Source organism: Sebastes umbrosus, chromosome 4 (assembly GCF_015220745.1).
Source record: "Sebastes umbrosus isolate fSebUmb1 chromosome 4, fSebUmb1.pri, whole genome shotgun sequence".
Lineage (NCBI taxonomy): Eukaryota > Metazoa > Chordata > Actinopteri > Perciformes > Sebastidae > Sebastes > Sebastes umbrosus.
In genome coordinates this window covers 3,482,876-3,506,866 of record NC_051272.1, presented here as the reverse complement: position 1 = coordinate 3,506,866, position 23,991 = coordinate 3,482,876, and the positions used below count along the sequence as shown (strand labels likewise).

The following is a 23,991-nucleotide window of genomic DNA, read 5'->3' as shown; positions in this document are numbered from 1 at the left end:
ATATCAGACAGTTTACCAGCAGCGACACCGTGAAGGATGCAGGTGCATTAGGTTTAGGGGCAGACAGAGGCATTAGATGAATGATCATTTAAGAAATATTCAAACAAAGTGGAGAATTAATTATTTCATCTTACCTTCAAGATCATCAACATCACCCAGACCGAGCTCTTCCATTACATCTGTGAAAGAGAAACAAAGCACCATGTTAAATACAAACCGTTTAAATTTTAGACCAACAGGAACCCCGATGCTCCGGGTTATTCTGTTTACCTGTCTTTCGTTCGATATCTCCTTCAAGTTTTCTCAAAACACGAAGTGGTTCCCATTTGATTTTCTCAGTCTGGTAGAAAAGGAATAACATTGCTATTTGATCCAACAGATCAGAATTTATTTTACCTTCTTTGGCATTTAGTTGCCAAACATACCTCTTTCTGTTTACTGTCATCTTTATCTACACGTTCGGCTCTGTTTTTACCGTTACCGTCGTTTCCAACTGCAAGAGAGAAGACATGTATGTCGTGTTAGAGACACAATTAACTTCTTCTGTAAAACAAAGCAACATTCTGATGAAGCTGGATGAGTTTGCCAGAACATTGCACAAAGCATTCCCATGCAAATGAGCTCATGGTTAATTAGCATAAAGATACGTGGTTAGGCATCACACGGGCGTTTAGGAGGATTTCACATCATACTGCTGAACTCTTAAGCTCCTGAGCTCATCACTTTACCTTTATTATTTATTATATTTATTTATATATTTATATATTTTATATTTCTCATTATTACACAATACATTCCTGTTTACACCTCTGTGTACATATATTACTTCTCATCATGCATATACACACTAAATCGTGTTTGTATTCACTTTTCCCATCTGAAATACTATATGTATTTATATTTATTTTAACTGCACTATGTTATGCCTTACATTATCATTTTGCTTTTACATTTACTTGTGTGATTTCCCCTTTTATAAATATATATATTATGAGCATTTTTGAGACCAAAGATTTTCATTGCCAATCACTGCTTTGCTGGAATTGACAAATGAGAAATAAAAAAAACCTTGAACCTTCATTTGAGCCAAAACCTACTGAAAGCAAGCAAGCTAAGAAAGAACCTGTGGCCCCACATTTGGGAAAATGGGGTTCAAGGGGGGGGTAGCAGGCAGGGAGGAGTAGTGTATGCTGCATGCATTCTCTTATGGTGATCATGAGGTGATGGTTAACATGCTGTTCCTCAGACCTATATGAGTCAAGACATTCATACCCTCTCCCTGGCTGCCTCTGGGCCTGCCTACACTCCTCCGAGGCTCTAGGACTGCCATCCTAGCGCCTCCTTGCCCTCTTAAAAAAGAGGGAATATAAAACAAGTCTACAAAAGAAATGTAACATATCGTTGGAAAGGCTGTTTTGATTATATTGCATTGTACATTCTACACCATATTTAGACAGAAAACAGGAAGCTCGAACCATTAATCACAGACAAATATAATCGTGCATTAAAACACTAAAGCACAGTTTTCTATGATTACGATTAAGTAAAGCATGAAATGGTGCCTGGAATGATTTCGAAAAAAAAATAAAAAATAGACCTACTTTCTTTGACCTCTTCTTCAACAGTGGTTATCTCTTCTCGATCCTGAGTATGCGAGCTTTGTTTCCCTTCATGTGGAATATTGGGGTTATCAGAGTGGGACTGAAAGAGAAAAAATCAATCTGTGAGAATCAGCGTGGCGAAACATCTGATTCTACGAGGTATTGTGTCTCTACTGTACCTCAGAGTCCCAGGAGTCCTGCTCTTCCTCTCCCTTCTCTAGTCCCAGCTCGGACAGGAAGTCTGTTTCAACAGATGCAGATTCATTATAACGATATAACTAAATACCAATGGTAATTGCAGAGCAGTGCAGGATGCATTGGATAGGAGCAGCAGATAAACTCTCTGGGTCTCCCACAATTTGATTTGATTTCAATTCATGTGGTGCTACAATTCAATTCAAAACAATTCTTGCTGCATCTCTACTGTATGACCATATTTGCAATAACATTGTTACTAAAGTTAAAGGTCCCATATCGTGCTCATTTTCGGGTCCATACTTGTATTTTGTGTTTCTAATAGAACATGTTTACATGCTGTAATGTAAAAAAACACCTTTATTTTCCTCATACTGTCTGCCTGAATATGCCTGTATTTACCCTCTGTCTGAAACGCTCTGTTTTAGCTCATTTCAACAGAATTGCGTTGCTAGGCAACAGCTTGGGTCCATGTTTACTCACTGTCAGCTGATGTCATTCACATACACCGCAACAGCAAATAAACTGGGACACATTTAGTATGTTTGGTGGTCTATATATTGTATATTTGTGACATCATAAAATGACAGAGATCCCGACAGCTTGTTTCAAAGGCAGTTTCTGAATACAGGCTGTGTGTATCCCTCTGTGGATTGAGAGTTTCAATACTTTCACAGTATTTATATAGCACTTAACCATGCTTTAAAATAAAAAAAGACATGATAATCTATACAGGACCTTTGAATCAAAATCCCTGATAGAAAGTAACAATGACATGGTGGGAGGAAAAGATTACCAGTGTTTTTGACTGTTATTAAAACAGTTTTAATTAAGGTTTTGTAGGGCTGGAACGATTCCTCGAGAAATTTGAATACTAAAAATCATCTAATGAGCTTCTTTTAATAATATCAATAACTATTTTGAATTCGAACACATCATCACGGTTTGATTAGTTAAAATTATTATATTACTCTTTTATAGGAGTAGAACGTAAAACACGTAAAACGTAAGGATTACTCCAAAAGTCCGTAATAGATTTGAATGAAATTTTTTGGAGGGGAGGGGTGTGGCACAATGAACAATCCATTCGATTTTGGTGCGATCCGGATCATGATCCGGCTTCGGGAATTTTTTTTAATAACTCCGCTCAGCCTGTGCATTAACACCACGGGCTTTAAGACATGTGCAGTGTAACTGATGATGCGTTCATGACGCGTCACCCAGCTCTCTCCTTCTGCCAGCTTTCCTCATCAAACACAGTGACATTACAGTTTACTTCGACCAAGGCACACTTGGTGACTGTTGCAAAGAGTGATGACGACGCTTTAGTTGAGTGTTATTTTGTTTCTGACCACTTCCACTTAAGTAATTTTACGATGCTCCGCTATGCTGCTCCGCTATGCTGCTCCGCGACGTACAGCTGATCTCAACATAAACAAAAACACATGTGGATGATGGTGCAAGCTGAATGGCGGGGCTGGGGGCGCGCGACGTACATGAAACCTTTCTTGGCGGAGGTCTGCGCTCTCCGAGTGCACTTCTCGTTTATTCATTCATTCATTATTTGTTTTTGCATTTCAGAAAATGTTTTCTTTAAAACCCAGAATGTAATATTGCACTTAAATGCACTAAATGGGTTTAGTTTTGACAGATACTATTATATTTTGTGTATATTATTATTATTATTATATATTGTGTATATTATTATTATTATAATATTATTTTGAAAGACTGCCTGTAGACACTACCGGATGTGAGGTCGTAGTATTGTAAATACAGTTCATAGCATGTTCAGAACATCTGATAGAAATGATTTGCTCCTTACCTCTTTTCTTATCTTTAGAGACTTCTGCCTCAGGAACAGGTGAGCTGGCGTAAAGGAACTCTCCACTCTCTTTACGATCAGGTGGATCATTTTCATCTGAGACATCTTCCTCCTCATCATCATCTCTCTCCTCCTCTTGGTCATTATCATCCTCATCCCCAGTGGAATCTTTTTTCTGTGTAAAAAAAAATAAAAATAAATGCTGATTAGTCATAATATGTACTTTAAAACCTACTTCTACGAGTGCATGTGTCCACAAACGAAAAGCAAACTGGGAACAAGCATATGAAAACAAATCAGCCACACTACATCAGAAACTGCTACCCTACGAACTAAAAACTACCTCTTGTACTCCTGTTTTTTTACCTGCATGACAGACTCTTCAATGTTTCTTAGCTCTCGGCTTCCCGCGCCTATGCTCTCTGCCTCATCAGGTGAGTCTAGATCAACGTCGTCAATGTCAGTCTGAGGTAACGCTTCATCAGACAACGTGTTCCCATCTGAATCATGGCGCTGACCAGCAGCGGGAGGGCTTGAAAGAATATTTTCCCTCGTCGGTTCTTCATTGAGGTCAGGAACAACGGCACTACTATTTTCTAGTGGAACGTATGCAGTTAATCTAGCCTCGTGTCCATCGTCATCGTCAGACACTTTGACTGTGGCGCTGGTGAAATCGTACTGCAGCTTTTGGTCCTTGCTGTCAGAGTCCTCGCTTGTCTCATCGTCTTTGCTGGGATTGTCTTTCTGAACACCCGCCAGACTGTTATCCTCTGGGGACTCATCCTTCCCATCAATAACAGCTTGAGGAGCCTCTTCATCGTCTTCATCTCCCTCCAACTTCTTGTCCGTTGCACTCGTGGGTCTCGACCTGCTCGGCGTAGAAAGACGTGTCTTCAAGATGTTAACGCAGGCTGCAACCTCATCATCTTTTCTCACCATTGTCTTCTGTTTTTCTGACTCACTTTTATCTTCATCATCCCAACTACTATCGTCGCCTTGATCATTCTCTGAGTCTAATTTTCCTCCATCGTTATCTAGTATTTCCTCAGGTACTGGTGACACTGCAGGAGAGGGGTCATTGGATTCTTTATCAACACTTTCTTTATCTTCTTCTTGCCAAGACTGCTGCTCTCCAGTCTGGTTTGCTGTTCCAATATTTGTTTTAGAAACTGGTGACTGCACGTCACCTTTAGTGAAGGAGCCATTATCATTTTGATCATTATTTTCAGAAGAAGAATCCCACTCTGATTCATCTACTGCTGCTTTTGCTGGTCTGTTTTTGGACTGAGGAGTTGAACATAACCTCGAAGAGGTCACTGGTTCATCCATCACTGGCTGACGTGAGACACATTTTGGAGATGGTACCACTGGTGATGAAGAATCCCATGAGGTATCCCGGTGGTCTTCATTTGGTTGCGGTAATGTGCATTTTGAATGCAGTGTTGCTGCTTCTGGCTGTAAATCTGATGCTTGGACATCACTTTTCTGATCAAGCGTCTCCTTGTTTACCTCATCTTCTTTGGGTAGGTCAGCGTCGCTGTCCTCTAATGAGGAGCCCCACGAGGATCTGCGTTTCCCCTCTTTGAGCGCTTCTTTGTTTGATGCGGCATCAGAGGAACCGTCTGCGTTTTCAACTCCGTCCTCAGGCGCCAAATTTTTTCTATTAGCCAGTACCGTGTCGCGACCAAATCCTCCCGTTTGATTGTCCTCTTCATCAGCACCGTCATTGCTTGCTGCGTCGCCGCTGTTTTGTTTATTGCTCCAGGAGTCATCGTCGTCATCCTTTCCCACTTCTCGCTCAAACTCTTCCTCTTTAACTGCAGAAGGTGAACAAGTTCCCGTGTGATGTCTGGGTGACGATGTGCATTCCTTCCCGAGGCTGTCATCTTCATCAGAAAATTTGGATTCTACCCTGATGGCTGACACGACGCAATCCTCCTCTACGTCTAAAGTTGCTGGCATTGCATAGCTTGCTGTTCCAGCTGGGCAGTCGTTTTTTTGAGTCTCTGTTTTGGCATCTTTCTCTGCTGCCTCTACACTCTCACCTACAATACCGGGGCTAGTTTCACCGCTGTAAGAAATGTCAGCACCAGGTATGTTTTGAGCATCGGCACTGTCAATAATCTTAAGGGCGCCAGTAACACAGGGTTTTTGTATATCTTCAAATTCAGCCGTGTTGGCCTCGACAGAAGCCACACATTTGTCACTGTCCTCCTCCTCACATTCATTCTCTTCTTCATCCTCTTCCCCATCGTCCTCTTCACTTTCTTCATCATCATCTTCATCATCATCGTTGTCCTCCTCCTCCTCCTCTTCTTCTTCTTCGTCATCCTCCTCATCTTCATCATCATCTTCTTCTTCATCATCTTCCTCCTCCTCTTCTTCTTCCTCCTCCTCAGACTCCTCAGCTTCTGGGCTTTCCTCTTGAGAGTCTGTTCTTGCTTTACTACTTGAAGGCTGCTCTGAGTCTGCTTTGCTTTTCTGCTCGTCGGCTGCTTGTTTTAAGCATTTGGGGGGAAAAAATAGAAGGAGAGGAAAAAAGGTCATAAAAATGCAAGTGGCAACACAAACGTTTTACCTTTCTGTAGCTTGGAAGAGGGGTAGAGGTCATCTGGGGGGCTTTGGAAAGGAAGGAAACGGGAGAGGGATCTACTGGGAGCTGCAGAGCTCTGCTGGACGGTAAAGCCCTTGGGAGGGATGGAAGTTGCTGGACTCTATTCTCATTCTCCGGCTCAGACTCCGTACCGCTCAAAGATCTGTCAGGCAGTGCGGAAGCTACAGGGCAGGGCAGGGATAAAAGATTACTTCTAAAAACCACAAGCTATGGAGGGACACTAACATGTGAATAAGGCCAAAGATTTGCAGTACCTTCTCCTCTTTTAGATGCAATCATTTTCCTTAGGTTGAGCTTCTGTGGTTTCTGAAAGACAGCATATCATAACATTAAGGCCAGAATGAAATTTAGGGAAAAACACACTTTACAAGAAAAAAAAGAGTAGCACCAACCTTTTCGATTAAAACCGATCCATCGTCATCTTCTGATGAAGCCCATTCATCTGCAGCACTTTTTGAAACTCTGAGGAGGGAAGAAGAATGGTTTGAGCCAGGAAGTAAATTGTAAGTCTTGTTCATGACTCCCTTGTAAAAAAAGAAGCTGAATCTCAATGAGAACTAGTACTAGAAAAATAAAGATTAAGGGGAGACAACCCAGATGAACAGAGTCTATTTTAACTAATAGATATCACCATGAAATTTCCCCTGTTGATTAATTACATTAGGCAGTTCTTTTTTGTTTTACAAGTTTTCTGAAATGTCATGATTAAATATGGAAATGAGGCATTATCTTATTAAATATTATATTAATTTGCATAAATTTCCGGACCAGAAACCTGAACGTTGGATAAAGCCAGGTTCAAAATTATTGTTTCATTTCATATTAGAGTCAATGGTTTTTAAAGAAGAGATTCTGAATATCTCTTTTTATCACTCCATAAAGTCATCATTTTTGGGAATAAAATGTTCAATAAATCGAGCTATAAATGATATAAAACCCCTATAAAAACATTCAGAATAAAGTTAAGGACGAAACTGGAAAATCTGGTGTATAGAAGTGCTACTGAAGTGGACACTTCTGGCTCATTTTGAGATACATACATATGCAAGACACTACAGGTGAATAGGGTAAAACATTTAAACTAATAGATATCACCATGAAACTTCTCCAGTTGATTAGTTAAATTAAGACAATCATTTTTTTGTATTACAAGTTTTTTGAAATTGTATGTTTAAATATGCAAATGAGGCATTATGTAATGGTAACTTTTGTAGAATTTAGGAGAAATCTACAGACCCAAATAGACAAAGTAGTAAAAATAAACACCTAAATGTGTATTTTGGATGTTTTCTTGTTATGGAAAAAAAAAAGCCCAAAATCTCAAAATGTTTTTACCTGTAGCGTCTCGCATTTAATAAAAAATATATACATAAAAAAAAGTTACAGATCACATAAGAAGAAAATTGTGCTCACCGACTTAGTGACTCCGACTGAGAATTGTCTTCAAAATCTGCAACAAAGCAGAGGAGCTTAATTTCAGCCTCAATTGAATCAATTTTAGAAAGGCACATGTCATATTTTAATATCAAAACTGTCAAATAGCGATATCTTGAGAGCATCTAAGTCTTAAGAAGCAGAAAAGGCATGGCGCACAAAGCACTACAAATCTAAGCAGCATGAAAAAGTGCATTTTCTGAAAACAGGAGAAGGTTGAGTATCCATCCTTAGAAACTGTTAATGATCTTTACTGGCACAAACTGACAGCTTTTGCTAACAAAGCTCATCTAAGCAAAGTTAATACCTCCCCCTGCTTCATTTGCTCCATGCTCTAGATCCAGTCAAGAGGGTAATGCATGAGGAATAAATAAAATAATCAAAGTCAATAATGAATAGACACAATAATAATATCCTAACACCACTTTCATTCACTATTATGTGATGAAAACGTCTCTCCCTACCATCTTTGTCAGTGGCTGGTCCTCCCAAAGAGAAGCCTGCTTCAATGTCTTGAGAAGGACTGCCCAGCAGTGTTTTCTGCTTCTTTTTGCTCGGACCTTGATGTGAGGGCCCGTCATTCCTCTGGGTACTATGCTCAATGATCAGGAGGGAACAACTACAAGAGAGTCAAGACAGAGAAAATGTCATAACAAGAAAAAAAGAAGTGTTTCCTAATGAATAAACAAATGAAATGGGCTTTGGTTGATTGTTCCTGTTCTGTGTTCCACTCACACACCACAACTACATACATTACAGAAGACAGACCACTGTAGGAACATATGTGCAAAGAAAAGAAGCTCAGCTTACGGATGATGCCCATTCATCACCGCGTAGTCATCAGCTGACCATCCTTTGGTATCCTTTAGTGTGATATCTGCGTTGTACCGCAAGAGCAGCCGCAACATATTGATTTGTCCATTGCCAGCAGCGATCATTAGTGGGGACCTGCAGGTAAAATCCATGATAGCAACATGACCAACTGTAAACAATGAATTCAGCAGCATTAAGGCCGTTTACACCTGGCATTAACATGCATCTTGGGTGATCTGATTACAGGTTGACAGCTCTAAGTACATCAGTTCACACCAGCCGTTAGAGTGCGTCTCGACTGACCGCTTGTGAACAAATCTCAATTACCTGCACTATATGCAAATAAACACGTAGCCTTCATCATGTCTGTTTTCCAATGCACTTCCCGTGCCTAGTCTGCCGGAATTTTAAGAAAATATCAAAACCAAATAGGCCAAGATGTTTCACGTAATATATATCTCTATGGGCTTTTCAAAATTTTCAGACATCACGGACATAGCCAGCTAACGCGTCTTGAGAACCAACTTGACATGAGAAAAAGAAAGAACAAAAGGAGAGCTGTGGCTCTGATGATGTATTTTCTGTTCTTTTATGCTACGTCCTTGTCGAGGATGCATCAGGACACATTAACATTTACACTACAAAAGATGTGGTGAAAGTGGTTTGAGTGTTCGGATCACAGTGCATCTCGGTTGTCGTTTACACTTGTATTTAGCGCTGTCCACTTGTGATTCGATCGCCCAAGACGTATGTTAAAGCCAGGTGTAAACACTGTCAAAGATTATTGGACGTGTTTCGCAAATGTGTCATTGTTTAGTACTGACCTTTGGGCTTGGTCCATAAAATTCACACCAGCGCCTTCCTTGAGGAGAAACTCAGCCATCTCGATATGGTCCTCACGGACTGACACGGTCAGGGGTGTGAATCCCTCCTAAAAATTAGATCACAGTCAACAACCTCATTCATTGGACAGGTGTCATCAGAATATCAGTACCTCATTGTACACCGAGTAACAAATATCATTTAATATCCTTCTTTATTTACAAGATTTGTACTGTAGCCTACAGACAGACGTCACTGAAAGCATCACATGTAGATAAGCACAATATATCTTTCTCCAAGAAAACATTTTCCATGATGGCTCTGGTCTATTTTGACATGCCGTGCCATGCCTGGTGTTGTGCACAATACCATTTGTTGTGGAAACCATCAGACACTAAGAGGTCCTCCTCTCTTGGCCATATTTGGTTATTGCAATAAAGACTGTTACTATGATATATGAGCTGTGACGGCATGATAACTGTTAATACTTTATTATATATCAAGATACAGGAGTATGCCAAATATTGTCCCAGCGCTGGATCTACTCACAATTCAAATAAATTTGGTATCATGAATCTAGGTCTGTATTATCTGAAGATCGCCCTGATGTTTGGCCTGAGGTTAAGAATTTGTACTGTGGTAGATAGAAAGACAGAATCACCTTATTTTGTGCATTGATGTCAGCCTCATGCTCCAGCAGCAGAGCAGCAGTGGGAATGGACGGGATGTTTGCTGTTAAATGCAGGGCTGTATTGCCATTGATGTCCACTAGGTTAGGCTCGGCATGGTTCTCCAGCAGTGTGGTCAGACAGCGTTCGTGTTGGCCCTGCACTGCCTGATATAGAGGAAAAGTGACATGATTGCAGAGGTCAGAGAAAGGCTTGAAACAATGTACGAGGAAAGAAGCCAACAATGATCATCATCACAATTATATTCAACATTAAATGAAGAATCAGTCGGTGGTGGAGTCTCATCATCCAGGATTACCTTCATTAAGGCGGATCTGTTTTGATTGTCGCATAGGTTAAGCTTGGCTTTGCTCTCGACGAGGAACTGCACCACCTCGACATGTCCACTGGCGCAGGCAATATGAAGTGCAGTTCTGTAATAGGGAAGGAGAGAGTTTCTCATATACAAGCATTATTGTTCTTACTAAAAAAAATTCTATGGACCTTTACAAGGATTTTATAACTATTCTTAACATAGGCCTTACTTAACTAGTTCTTCTATCCAAGAACATGTTGTTTTAAAAGTTATATTATGTTACTGAGGTGCCAAACATACTATATATATATACGTATATATATGTATATCAATGATGATATATCACAAGCCATTCTGTAAATTGTCTCAAGTACTATACGTACACCACTCACAACAGTAACTTCTGACACAAGCACTAATTGTGAGAAGTAACTAGATCCTACCTTGAAACATAAGTAGAAAAGAAGCAACGGGGTGTCATTTACATTTTATTTGGTGCTTAAAACAGCTGGTAGTTTGCTGTAAACAGTAAATACTGGACATTGTCTGGACATCCCAGCTCTACTATACAAAAATTATTCCACAATATACTAAATAATATATCCTAGAGCTGCTGTATCTCTACCATTGCAGTACTATTTTTTTTTTTTTTTTAAATGTGCTTTGTTATGTCAAAAGCATAAGAAAGAGGTCCATCGAGGTCCAAAGCGCTATATAAATGCAAGTCCATCTGCATGGCTGCATTCATTCCAAAATAAAAAAAATTCTGTCATTCAGTGATATGGAGAAAGTCATACATGCTTTCATTTTTTCCAAACTGGATTACTGTAATTCCTTGTATTCCTGCCTCAGTCAGAAGCAACTTTCAAGACTACAACTGGTTCAGAATTCTGCTGCCAGGCTTCTAATGGGCATTTATAAAAGGGAGCACATTACACCAGTCCTGGCATCATTGCACTGGCTTCCCCTACAATTTAAAATACATTTTAAAATTGTATTACTCAGTTTTAAAGCACAACTTGGTCTGACCCCAGAATACATATTGGATCTCTTAACACCCTATACGCCTGTGCGTGGTCTGAGATCATCTGATCAACTACTTCTTGCTGTTCCCAGGTCCAATTTTGTGACAAGAGACGATCAGGCTTTTGCTGTCAGGGCTCCCAAACTCTGGAAAGCACTTCCTACAGAGATACAATCATCTATCTCTGTATCCACTTTTAAAAAACTTTTGAAAACACATTTTTTTAGGATAGCATTCCTATAAGTAGAAGGGTATAAACATATGTATGTACACATCCGTTTCTGGACGCATGTGTACATTTATACACATTTATGTGTATATATATATATACTGTATATTTGTTTTATGAACTTGTCCTACCATTTTACCACTTTTATTATTATTGATATGTTCTGTGATGTTCTGTTTTAGCAGTTACCATATTTTTTTTTACTCTATCTGCTTTTATTGTCTGATGTTCTGTTTTAACAGTTACAATATCTTTTATTTTATTTATCTGCTTTTATTGTCTTGTGAATCACTTTGTAACATCTGTTTTGAGAAGTGCTATATAAATACATTTATTATTATTATTTTTATTATTATTATTATTATTTGATGTGTTTAACATATAAATCCTGTAACAATATCCTTTAACTTTTAGTCAAGATTTGTGGAAAGAGAATATATACAGATGAAACAGTGGGAAAAAAGAGGCTCCAAAATAATATATAAGAGTATAAGACAGATAAAGAGATCATGACTGCACTAAGCTCTGCATGTGGACTGCATTACTAAGGTATATTGTAGACAGCAATGAATCCACTATCAAGGATGTGACAACAAGTGCTTGTTTCAATCCCACTCACCTGTTCTCCTTGTCAAGTTGATTGATATCATTCTTTTTAGCCAGCTGCTTCAGCTTTGCCAGATCCCCCACCGAGGCAGCCTTGTGTACCTTCCCGAGGTCCTTCTCCTTCAGTTCATATCCGACAGAAAGCACACTCCCGTTGTCAGGAGTACTGGACGACGGGTGTTTCTTTCTCTTAGTAAAGCTGAATATCTTCTTCATCGTGCACCACAGCACAACATTGCATTGCTTTTTGCACCGTCACTAGCTGCCTCTCATCAGGTGCTGGAGGATCAGGATCATCACCACAGGCGGCTCTGCCATGCCTGGAAATAAGACGTGCAAAGCGGATTAGAAGCACCGTAACACCGTGCTGAAGGAACACTGCGGTTGTTTCTCTGCATATAAGATATAGCGTTAACTAAGTTACCGCAAATCCTCACACGCATAAACGGCATAGTAATCAACTGCATATATAACTATATATATATATATAGGGAGATAATAAGCATTCGTATCTAGGCAACAGTAAAACACAGCTGTCATGCAGGTAAATGCTAACTGCAGCTACATGAACCGTTTTCATCACCATACCTTCAAGCCAGCACGTCCTCTGCGTTATTTAGCACCAAAACATGTTATAACGTTTCATTAGGACTATTTTGATGCGCGATTACAGAACCGGACACATTAACATTACTCAGCTCAGCGTTGTTTACATGAACGTTATGTTAGCGTTATATCTTGTGGCTTGTTACCATGGTAACTGACTGGGATGCTAACGTAGCTCTAGAGCTGGTTCAGCAAGCTTTACTATCTAAAGAGACATTTTAGGCAAAAAATAAATAAATAAAAAATCATAATATTAAGAGAATAAAGTCATAATGTTATGAGAATAAACTCATAATATTACGAGAATAAAGTCATAATGTTATGAGAATAAACTCATAATATTACGAGAATAAAGTCATAACTTTAGGAGAATAAACTCATAATATTACGAGAATAATAACTTTACGAGAAAAAAAGAAAATAACACAAAATTACTACTTTATAATATTATGACTTTATTTTCATTATATTACGACTTTTTTCTTGTAAACATATGACTTTATTCTCGTAATATTATGACTTTATTCTCGTAATATTATGACTTTATTCTCGTAATATTATGACTTTATTCCCGTAATATTATGACTTTATTCTCGTAATATTATGACTTTATTCCCGTAATATCACGACTTTATTCTCGTAATATCACAACTTTATTCTCGTAATATCACGACTTTATTCTCGTAATATCACGACTTTATTCTCGTAATATCACGACTTTATTCTCGTAATATTATGACTTTATTCTCGTAATATCACGACTTTATTCTCGTAATATCATGACTTTATTCTCGTAATATCACAACTTTATTCTCGTACTATCACAACTTTATTCTCGTAATATTACGACTTTATTCCCGTAATATTATGACTTTATTCTCGTAATATTATGACTTTATTCTCGTAATATTATGACTTTATTCTCGTACTATCACAACTTTATTCTCGTAATATTACGACTTTATTCCCGTAATATTATGACTTTATTCTCGTAATATTATGACTTTATTCTCGAAATTTCAGATTTATTTTTTTTCCTCAACCGTCTCACCATAGACCTACAACAATGATAAACAAAAATGAAAATGTAAACAAAAAAAACAGTTATTTATTTCCATTATTAAAAGTCCACAGGGAGCCACTGGAGAGGAGCTAAAGAGCCGCATGTGGCTCCAGACCTTCAGGTTGCCGACCCCTGGACTAGAGGTTATCCAATTTGTTGACAACTCTACAAAACAAATGCTTTTTGTAATGCTATTATACAACACACACTGCCAACTACATCTACTACTATACCATAACAAGGAAAAGCTCAATGTAAAACACTATGCTTCTGGGAGAGAGGAGGATGATGGCTAAGCTGTCATCCATGATGGAGAATGAAAAAGAAAAACGCTCAGGTTTTTGGTCAGACTAAATGATGCTTATTTTCTGGAGTATTTGTTGCCTAGCAACCCAGCCTCAGTTGTGGCTCCGTGCTGCGCCTCCCACGTCGTCACTTCACAACAAATGATGCAAAACCGCCACATTTAAACTGGATTAGAAGCTAGAGAGAGGAGCACAGATAACATTAACACTGTCTCTACAGCTGCAGCAAAGTTGTAAGACTCTGTTCGGTTACTAAGACACTTGTTCTTCCAACAAGCAGTTGCTAAAGTGAAACCAACTTAACCCTGCTAACTCGATGCTAATTTGGCTAAGAATCAAAGCAGAGATGGGAATTAGCTTCATTACAACGAAAACAAATGAGGTATGTGGGGGTTATACTACTCTAATTCTAGCAAGCATGTGTGTGATTAATGTTAATGAACTTCTAGTATATTAAGTCAAACACTAACCTGTTGATTGTCGGAGTCAGACCTCTATCTATCACAGAGCTAAAGCTAAACTCAGTGAGCTCAGAGCAGCATGCTGGCTGTTTGGTTTTCAAGGAACCAATCAGAGAGGAGTTCTTCTTCTTCTTCTTCTTTGGTGTTTATTGGCGGTTGGCAAACCAGCTTAGAGGTGCATTACCGCCATGTAGTTGAGTGTGGAACAGTAGATTGGCAGGAAAAAAATATAAAAATAATAATAATAAAATAAATAAATACAAAAAAATATATAAAATACAAATTAATAATTATTAATAATAATAACAACAACAATAATAATAATAATAATAATAATAATTAAATTATCTCCATTATTCCTGTTGCCCTTAAGTAATTAATTAGAAGATTGTGTACTTTCTTAGATGTCTTTCCTAGCATAATGTTTCCATCATCTACTCCTGATAGCAATTCCCTTCTTTCTTTGTCATATTTTTTTATTTTATTTCAAAATTACAGTATCCATAGTAACAGTAGAAAACATTAAAAACATTTATATACAGAAGAAGCATAGCGAAAACATAAACAAAGAGCTGTGCCAAACATAAAAGGACAACAGAAATGAAACAAAACCAACATAAAATAAATTAAAAAAACACAATAAAAATAAATAAATAAATAGATAATAATAAAAAAAAAGACCACGCGAGAGTATGACAATAATTTCACTTAAAAACTTTAAAGATATTGCAAACATTCATTGTTTTCATTGCTTTTTTGTTTTGTGAGGAAGAAATTGTTGACAGATATAATTCATTCAATAATAATAATACTACTAATAATTAAATTCTCTCCATTATTCCTGTTGCCCTTAAGTAATTAATTAGAAGATTGTGTACTTTCTTAGATGTCTTTCCTAGCAGATTGTAATATTTCCATCATCTACTCCTGATAGCAATGCCCTTATTTCGTTGTCATATTTGTTGCACTCTATAAGAACATGCTTGACAGTTCAGAGATGAGTTTGAGGCAACGAGCGGTTTTACTGACCAATAGGAAGCTTCGGTTTGTGTAAAAAGGTTTGGTTTACCAGACACGCAGGGTTGTTTCGAAGCAAAGAAAGCTTGGTTGTGTAATAGCAAATATTTACCACTTGAGGGCGACATTTATCTTGAAATCATATGTTTGCAAAATAGCTTAGAGATCCATACAATCTCTTAACCCAGTGATTTAGAATATGAATCAAAATAGACTTAATTCTTGCACAGATATAACGTGTCACCTTGATAGAATGAAAGAAGACCTAACACACTTACTTGCATAATTTGTTATTTATTTATATATTTGTTGTTTTATTTATTTTTTGTTTTCAAGGCAATGGTTCAAGATTCAAGATTCAAGAATCAAGAGTTCTATTTGCCATTTGCACCTATAAGTACATTGGAATTCCGAGCAGTTTACACCGAGTCAGCTTTAAAGGTCCCATATTGTAAAAAGTGAGATTCTCATGTCTTTTATATTATAAAGCAGGTTTAAGTGCTTTATAAATACCGTGAAAGTATCGAAGCGCTCAATATACAGAGAAATACACACAGCCCATCTTCAGAAATTGTGCTTTGAAACAGGCCGTTAGGATTTCTGTCCATTTGTGATGTCACAAATATACAATATTTAGACCATTACACGGTTTTAGACGTAAACCTTCTAAATGTGTCCCAGTTTATTCCTGGTTGCAGTGTATGTGAATAACATCAGCTGACAGGAAGTAAACATGGACCCAAACTGTTGCCAGGCAACACAATTCTGTTGCAATTCCGTTGAAATGCACTAAAACGGAGCGTTTCAGACGCAGGGTAAATACAGGTATATTCAGGCAGACCGCATGAGGAAAATAAAGGTTTTTTTTAACATTACAGCATGTAAACATGTTCTAGTAGAAACACAAAATACAAGTATGAACCTGAAAATGAGCACGATTTGGGACCTTTAAGAAAAGAAAAAAGGTAGAACAGGCACAAGGTAATTACTGTACAAAATAAGTAGCACATTCAACTCAACACAATAAATAAATAAATTATTAAAATATAAAACACCCTCAGTGTAGTCAATAAATAAACTAAACTACCCTCTGCATAGAAACGATACACCTGGAATACAAATATACAGTATATATGCTCCATGACCATATTAAAAGAACTTGTAACTCTCAAAATTAAAAAAAATAAATACATAATTAATATATTTCAGACAATTACACAGTGGAAGGCAGCATATTGCACAGCATTACATTCCATTCAGTTCAGATGATGGTGATATGTATAATGTTTTTGTTAAAAGCTTGTCTATGGTATCTTGTGTACAGTGATTTTCATTTGATAAACTTAATAAAAAGTTGATCACAAAAAATTGTGATTTAAAAAGAGAACATAGTACAAAACTAGATGATTATTTGATTTTTTATTTGTTTATTTATTTTATATTTACGCATATAGGCCAAGTAGAATATCGAATCCAGGTGATGTGCTCATTCAATAAGCTACAACAAATAGACATTAAGCAGGCAGAGACTTAAAGAGACTTGTGGCTGTGGCAGATATCAAACCTGTGTTTTTTTTCTTTTTCTTCATCTTCGAGCCTTCCAGCCAGTCAGTTTTCGAAATTGATTTGAGGGGTTGGATGGAGTATAAGGGGATGATAATAACTTAAGTGACTGAAGTAAGCTCAGAAGAGATGACTCAGAACTGCAGCATATAGAGATATAAATTACCATGTTTTCAATTGCACCACATGCAGATATAATGTTAATTGTCGTCCTAGTGCTGATTATATGCTCCGAAGAAAGACACATCCTCATTTCGACCCTGCATGAGTCACATTGTGCATACTGAAGTAGACCTATAAGCAACAGTAAGGAAATTATATCTCTAAATACGCAGAGGAAGTTATGATTTTGGATGCAATGCTTGCAACAGTAAGTGTATTCATATCATAAACACCTGTATAAAATACAGAAATCCAAAGCAATATTCGAGCAATACTATCCACATATTATCTTTCTTAGTCTCACAATGTTAAATTGTTGTCAAGTCTGCTGTCACATTATAAGGTCTTTCTGGTGGACAAATTAACAGAAATACCTTATATAATGCAATCGAACACAACATCAGTCTATGTCCTCAAAAACTGCCATTTAAGTGAATTAAGACCTCTTACACAATGTGTATATCATTGCTCACCAAATGTACCCTCCCTAATCCTTCTGCTGAACCACTGTGGGGAAAAGAGTGGTCACAGTGTTACGTTTGGAAGCACTGAGGCATCTAACATTTTTCTAGTGCCGTGAAATTGAGACTTTACCGCCAATAATATAATTTTGCCTACAGAGGCCAAGTCACACTGACAATGTCTTCCTACAGGGAGGACAAAAAACAACTAAATGGTTTTAGAAAAGTTAAAAAGATACCAATGTTAATATTTTTTTTTTATTTATTTAATGCAAACATATGACATAAGCTTCAAGGTAAAGGTTTGCAGAGGCGTCGTTAGTTTGCTTGACAAAATAATTTCCTCCCTTCTGTTTAAAGTGTTGTGCAACAGTGCTAATTATTATTTAGTGGAGGTTAATTCAAGCCATCCAAGTGAATTTCATTACAGTATTGCTTTTCACAACTGCTCAAAGCTTCAGCAGATGCTTTGACAGTGTTCCTATTTGAGATCCAGGACAGGGATCCACAGCCTCACGTCTCTGTTCTGCTTTTTAAACTCTGATTTGAGATGTTTTCTCAAAACATGAGGTCACAGAGGTGTCACTGTTTCCAGAACACCAAATCATTCATTTTAATATCACCGGTTTATGAGCTACTGTTATTGCCAAAAAAGCTCCTTGAATATGATAAATCAAAACAATCCTCTAAGAGCTTTTTATGTTTCCAAGTGAATAAAAGAATATTGTTCTCATATTCATCACATATTTGACTCTTATTATTCTAAGTATTTGCTTATTTCTACTTTATGATGTCATGATATTTACAGAATGAGATGTTTGACGTTATACAGGGAAATAGTTTGTATTTGAATATGCATGTAGTCTGGATACCACTGCATGCCAACGTACAGAGTAAGACAAACTTCGGAGTCCAATAGTGAACACAATTACCGCCCTGACAGGATGAATACACAGCAAGACATCCACGTGACTGCAGTACATGTTCAGGTGTCATATACCTTAATTAGAATTATAATTGAACAGAATGGTACAGAGCAATGTGATACAGATGATTAAACTGGCACAGCGTTTTTTTTCACTTCCACTGGAGCACAGCCGCTCAAACCCACTTTGTGCTGCAGCTGAATATGTTGTAATAGCTGTGTTATAGAAATCAAATGTATTTATCGGTGTTGTGAAGTAATATTACATCATCTCAAGGAAGTGATATTGTGGGTTACATCTCCGAGAGATTCCAACCACAGCTTGTGATGGAAAAACATTTCTCATTGATAAAAATTATGTAGAAATAAAAAGTCACTCATACGTCACTTTCAGAGAAAAATAATACAAAATAAATGAATATTTCTGACGAGGTAAACTCACAAAATGTTTAACTTCCAGACTGTGAGATTTGTTTGAATGCTCTGGAAAAGGCGAGTAAGTGGACCTTGATTTTAAATTTTCTTTTATTGTCAAACTACTATTTCAAAGTCAAGAATTCACGCTCAAATGCAACAGTATAGTATTTCCAGTTATTAAAGATACATTGTAATAAATACAATAATATTAAAATGTAGAAAAGTGTAATAGAAATACATTGTATTTCTTTTCTTCTAAAATACTATTATTTATATGACATAGAAATACAATACGGGATGTTGTACTTGAACACCTCATGTAGGAAAAACTCATGTAGATTTGAATTGTCTCAGATTATCCAGGTAGATGACACGCAGAGCACTTTATATCTATTTATTTAACCTTGATTCGGTCCTGGTACCTGGTGCTCCTTTTTAATGTAGCGTCTATTGGTGTATTGTGTTTTTATGTGTTTTAATATGTCCTGTCCGGATGTGATTTGTTGTTTTAATGTAGACTTTTAATAGCAGCTTCTGCACATGCAAACCAAAGACAAATTTCTTCCTTTTGTATGCAAAGAGCAGACAGTAAAGTATGTTCTATTCTATTAATTTAATCCAATGCTTCAGAGTCCTCAGTTGTCTAACAGATGTGCTGGCCCTGACTGTCATTATCCTCCAAACTTATGCAACCTACAGGCGGATATTGGAATTCATTGAGGCCTTTTATGGTTATTAATTTTGACATTAAATGACACGACACGTTATGTGTGACGTCTCCACCCCACAGTAAATCCCCCAAAACCCTGTGATCTGTAAATCTTAGCAGTTTTGTTGGAGAGCTCCATCAAATACTGACTCAGACTGTGAATGAGACGACCACCTCCACTCGAAAGCTTGCATTCTTAGATGTACCGATATGAGACTAGATATGGTCTGAGATTTTGGATATCGTAATATGGCAGAAGTGTTGTCTTCTTCTGGTTTTAAAGGCTGCATTCAGTAAAATTAGGTAATTTTCTGAACTTATCAGACTGTTGTAGCTGTTCTATTATTTGCCTTTAGCCACTTAGTGATTATATCCACATTACTGATGATTATCTATCAAAAATCTCATTGTGTAACTATTTTGTAACAGCCCCAATAGTCAACCCTACAATATCGTCACAATATGGATATCGAGGTATTTAAAAATATCTTGATATTGGATTTTCTCCATATCGCCAAGTTATAGAACGCTACTGCACACCTTACTCCATCGAACATCTATTCAGTCAAGGTTTATAAATGTATTTAAAGCCAATTACTTGTGAATTACTATATCTTTTTAAAGGATTAGGAACTGAGGGAAGATTCCAAGCAACAGAACAATGCTCTCTAATCTCTACTGTGTTTATTTGATGAACCAGAGCGGACACTACAGCAATGTTTCATGTCTTTGCAGGGTCTTTTCCGTGGATTGTGGATTATGAGCACTCACTCTGGTAAAAGTTTTTGGTGTAATACTGAGCTGGACTCTCTAAGACCCCAATCTTCATTGCAAAAAAGGGGGACAGAGTTTAGAGAGTTGTTATTGTCACAGGAATTGAGCACTCTGCTGCTCTGCTTGGACCAATTACATGTCTCACAGCATGGCAGGTGGATTTGTGGTTCTTATGTGGTGTTGTGCTCTCTGTTATCATTGTTGATTGGACGGACGGACACACACACACGCACACACACACACACACACACACACACACAAACACACACACACACACACACACACACGCAGATCATTGTCACATCTCTGAGTGTCTCCTTAAAGGTGCACTAACTCTATGTTTACTCTTCCAGCTCCTCATCCTTAATCACAGCTATCTTCTTGAATTGAGGAGGACTTGTTTCAAAGCCATTCATCCAGCCAGCCATCTCACTCAGATGTCCTTTTGTGTCTGGTCTACTCTTGCTGAAGGTGTTTGATTTTAAAGGTACAAAACCGAAAAATCCAATCCGTCTGACCCTTAAAGATGTTTCAAGGTTAAGGGCTTATTCAATTCAAGCATTAAAAACAAAACAATTACAGTGATTTCGTCATCAACCACTATTAAAAAGACAAGATATACTGAAAAAGAAAATGCTAACGTTCACACCATCCATACCGTACAAACATCTTGTAATACTTCCTAACACCCAGGAGAATAAAGGAGATAAGGGTGAGTGACTAGAAGCTTCAGCCTGCCGCTATGTCCAATATGTCACTCCACTATATGAGTTTGTGCAGAGGATGAGTCTCATCCTCCATAATCCCAAAGAATATCTTGTCCAGCACCCTCTCTTTGTCGCCTGCCTCTCGGTCCTTCAGGATGTTTAATTTATTCCCTCGGTTGTATTAACAGTCCCATCCTGTCCTAGTACAGACATAAACCATCTTAACAGTCATATTAGGCTCAAGGTTCTTCATGTACTGTAGCATAAATATGGTCTTAGCTTATCTATAATATCATTTACGAACCACTAAACTTAACAGACTGATCTCCTCCTTCATCCTCATCACTGACCATATCCTTATAAGGCTATAGAATCTGCAGTACAGTGGAACAAGAGTCTGCAACCATGCGCGCATCTCTATGAAACTATACTTTGGCACAGCGGTGCTTTGAGCTAACATCAGTATGCTAACATGCTACCAGGTATGTTTACCATGTCCAACATCTTAATTTAGCATGTGAGCAGAAAAAGCACAGCTAAAGGCTACGTGAATATTTACTGGTATTTGGTTGTATACTTAAAGGACCAGTGTGTAACAATCAGGGGGAACTATTGGCAGAAATGGAATATAATATTAATAAGTATGTTTTCTTTAGTGTATAATCACCTGATAATAAGAGTTGTTATGTTTTCGTTACCTTAGAATGAGCCGTTTATATCTACATAGGATGCGGGTCACCTCTCCACAGAGTCCGCCATGTTGCACCGCCATGTTAGCCCAGAACGGACAAACAGAACTCTGTTAACTTTTCCTGCTTGGGCCGGAGTCGATAACGTTACTTGCTACCGTCGCCGCCATTCTCTCTCTCTTGCTTCACCACTCACTTCCGACGTACACACACACACACTCTAAGCGCTGGCTCTGCTCCGAATGATCTGCGCTACTCTTACAACAACTGGCTTAAGAGAAGGCCATTTGCGTTTTCGCGGCAGCCACCGTAGCTCTCCAACATGCTTGGCACACGGGAGAGGCTTCAGTTGGTTGCAATCTCCTCACCTCACTGTTAGATACCGCCAGATCCTACACACTGCTCCTTTAAGATTGGACAAAAGAGAATTTTGAACAGATGATGGCGCTAGATTAAAAGTCAGGTCAAAGGATCAACAAAATCAATAGCGCTCATCCTCTAAACCATGACGAATTTGCCTAATCTTCGCAGGTCTGTAGACCGCTATGGAAACGCAGACAACAATGGGCTGAAGGAACCTTTTCAGTTCCTTGAAAAGTATTCCCGGGATTAAAATTACCAGGACTTTGGTGGAAACCCGGTTAATGTCTGTACATTTTGTGAGCTATTTCACTGGGTAAGTGGAAACTTTGACTTACCAGTGGCACTAGATTAAAAGTCAGGGGATCATAATCGGTAGGATTCATCCTCTGAGCACCATGGTTATCTGTACCAAATTTCATTGCAATCTGTCTGCTTGTTGAGATATTTCACTAATCAATAAAAGTGTCAACTTAACGGTGATGTTGGAGGAAAAGTCAGGGCATCACCAAAGTCAGTAGTAACTGGCCTCCTCGATCAGAGGTCACAAATATCTTAAAGGAGCAGTAGGAACTGGCGGTATCTAACGGTGAGGTTGCAGATTGCAACCAACTGAAGCTTCTCCGGTGTGCCAAGCGTGTTGGAGAGCTAAACGCGAAAACATGAATGGCCCTATCTAGAGCCAGTTGTTGTAAGAGTAGAGTAGGCCATTTGGTGCAGAGCCGGTGTGTAGAGTGTGTGTGTTCGTGGGAAGTGAGTGGTGAAGCAAGCGAGAGAGAGAGCGGAGGCGACGGCAGCGAGTAACGTAATCGACTCCGGCCCAAGCAGGAAAGGTTAACAGTGTTTGGTTTGTCTGTTCTGGGCTAGAAATATGGCAGCGCAACATCGTGGACACCGTGGAGAGGACCCGCTCCATATTTTGATATAAACGGCTCATTCTAATGTAACAAAAACACAACTGTTATTATCAGGTGATTAAACAGTAAAGAAAACATAGTTGATAATATTATATTCAATTTCTGCCAATAGATCCCCCTAAATGTTACACACTGGTTAAAAAAGGACAGGGGTTGTCAATCTCATTTCTATTTCTTCATACGCATGCTTGTTGAAAGTGGAAAAATAAATAATACAACGTAAACAACTTAAGCTATTCCAGAAATCTGTTTAAACAGAAACAGCTTTAAACATTAATACAGCTCCGTCCTGTTACCATGATGGGAACACGCACATGTTTTCCTGTCCAAACACTGGCGCACTGATGGATCCGAGGCGCTGCCTCACAAGACTCAGCTTTCTCTCACACGGAGCTAATCAACACCTCATCAAACTGACTGACAGTCTACAAGTGGTCCCTCTACAAGAGCCGTGAAAGGCGCTAGTGTTGAGGGTGGTGTGAGGCTTGACGGGAGGAAAAACAACATTCACATTTGAATTCATGATTTGTAACCTTTTCAGAAGTGAAGTGAGCGAACGCTGAGGCAAGACAGGAAATTGGGGCTTGGAGATTGTTTATGCCTGCCTTAGCGGATGATTATCCATGAGTGCATCTCAAAAAGAACATGGATTGAGTATGCACCAATATTAAGCCGCATTCAATTCACTTTAATCTCACATCATCTTGC

The 23,991-nt window shown here is 38.2% G+C and overlaps 1 protein-coding gene and 1 long non-coding RNA gene across 5 annotated transcripts in view; one reads left to right on the top strand and one right to left on the bottom strand.

Annotated features, from left to right (window-relative positions):
* The window catches only part of si:ch211-272n13.3 (ankyrin repeat domain-containing protein 26), a 38,654-nt gene extending 25,763 nt beyond the window's left edge, over nt 1-12,891 (bottom strand). For 2 of the 4 annotated variants that reach the window (XR_005206576.1, XM_037766966.1), the window contains exons 1-19: nt 12,736-12,891; nt 12,161-12,467; nt 10,292-10,406; nt 9,966-10,139; nt 9,307-9,413; nt 8,480-8,617; nt 8,134-8,288; nt 7,977-8,003; nt 7,649-7,685; nt 6,628-6,697; nt 6,490-6,541; nt 3,988-6,113; nt 3,622-3,796; nt 1,781-1,842; nt 1,602-1,701; nt 1,273-1,377; nt 426-493; nt 271-340; nt 135-179 (exon numbers count right to left, since the gene is read on the bottom strand). Coding sequence is in view for 3 of the 4 variants with exons in the window: in XM_037766966.1 (XP_037622894.1) it covers nt 135-179; nt 271-340; nt 426-493; nt 1,273-1,377; nt 1,602-1,701; nt 1,781-1,842; nt 3,622-3,796; nt 3,988-6,113; nt 6,490-6,541; nt 6,628-6,697; nt 7,649-7,685; nt 7,977-8,003; nt 8,134-8,288; nt 8,480-8,617; nt 9,307-9,413; nt 9,966-10,139; nt 10,292-10,406; nt 12,161-12,363 (3,829 nt within the window). In the remaining variant the exon portion in view is untranslated. Of the gene's footprint in view, nt 1-134; nt 180-270; nt 341-425; nt 494-1,272; nt 1,378-1,601; nt 1,702-1,780; nt 1,843-3,621; nt 3,797-3,987; nt 6,114-6,199; nt 6,397-6,489; nt 6,542-6,627; nt 6,698-7,648; nt 7,686-7,976; nt 8,004-8,133; nt 8,289-8,479; nt 8,618-9,306; nt 9,414-9,965; nt 10,140-10,291; nt 10,407-12,160; nt 12,468-12,735 lie in introns of all 4 variants that reach the window. The other 2 variants (XM_037766967.1, XM_037766968.1) reach the window with 2 other exon arrangements.
* Nucleotides 12,892-13,923: 1,032 nt separating this feature from the next.
* LOC119486674 overlaps nt 13,924-23,991 on the top strand; it is a 35,321-nt gene continuing 25,253 nt past the window's right edge. Inside the window, exon 1 of the long non-coding RNA XR_005206577.1 lies at nt 13,924-14,503. This is a non-coding gene — a long non-coding RNA (uncharacterized LOC119486674). The remainder of the gene's footprint in view (nt 14,504-23,991) is intronic.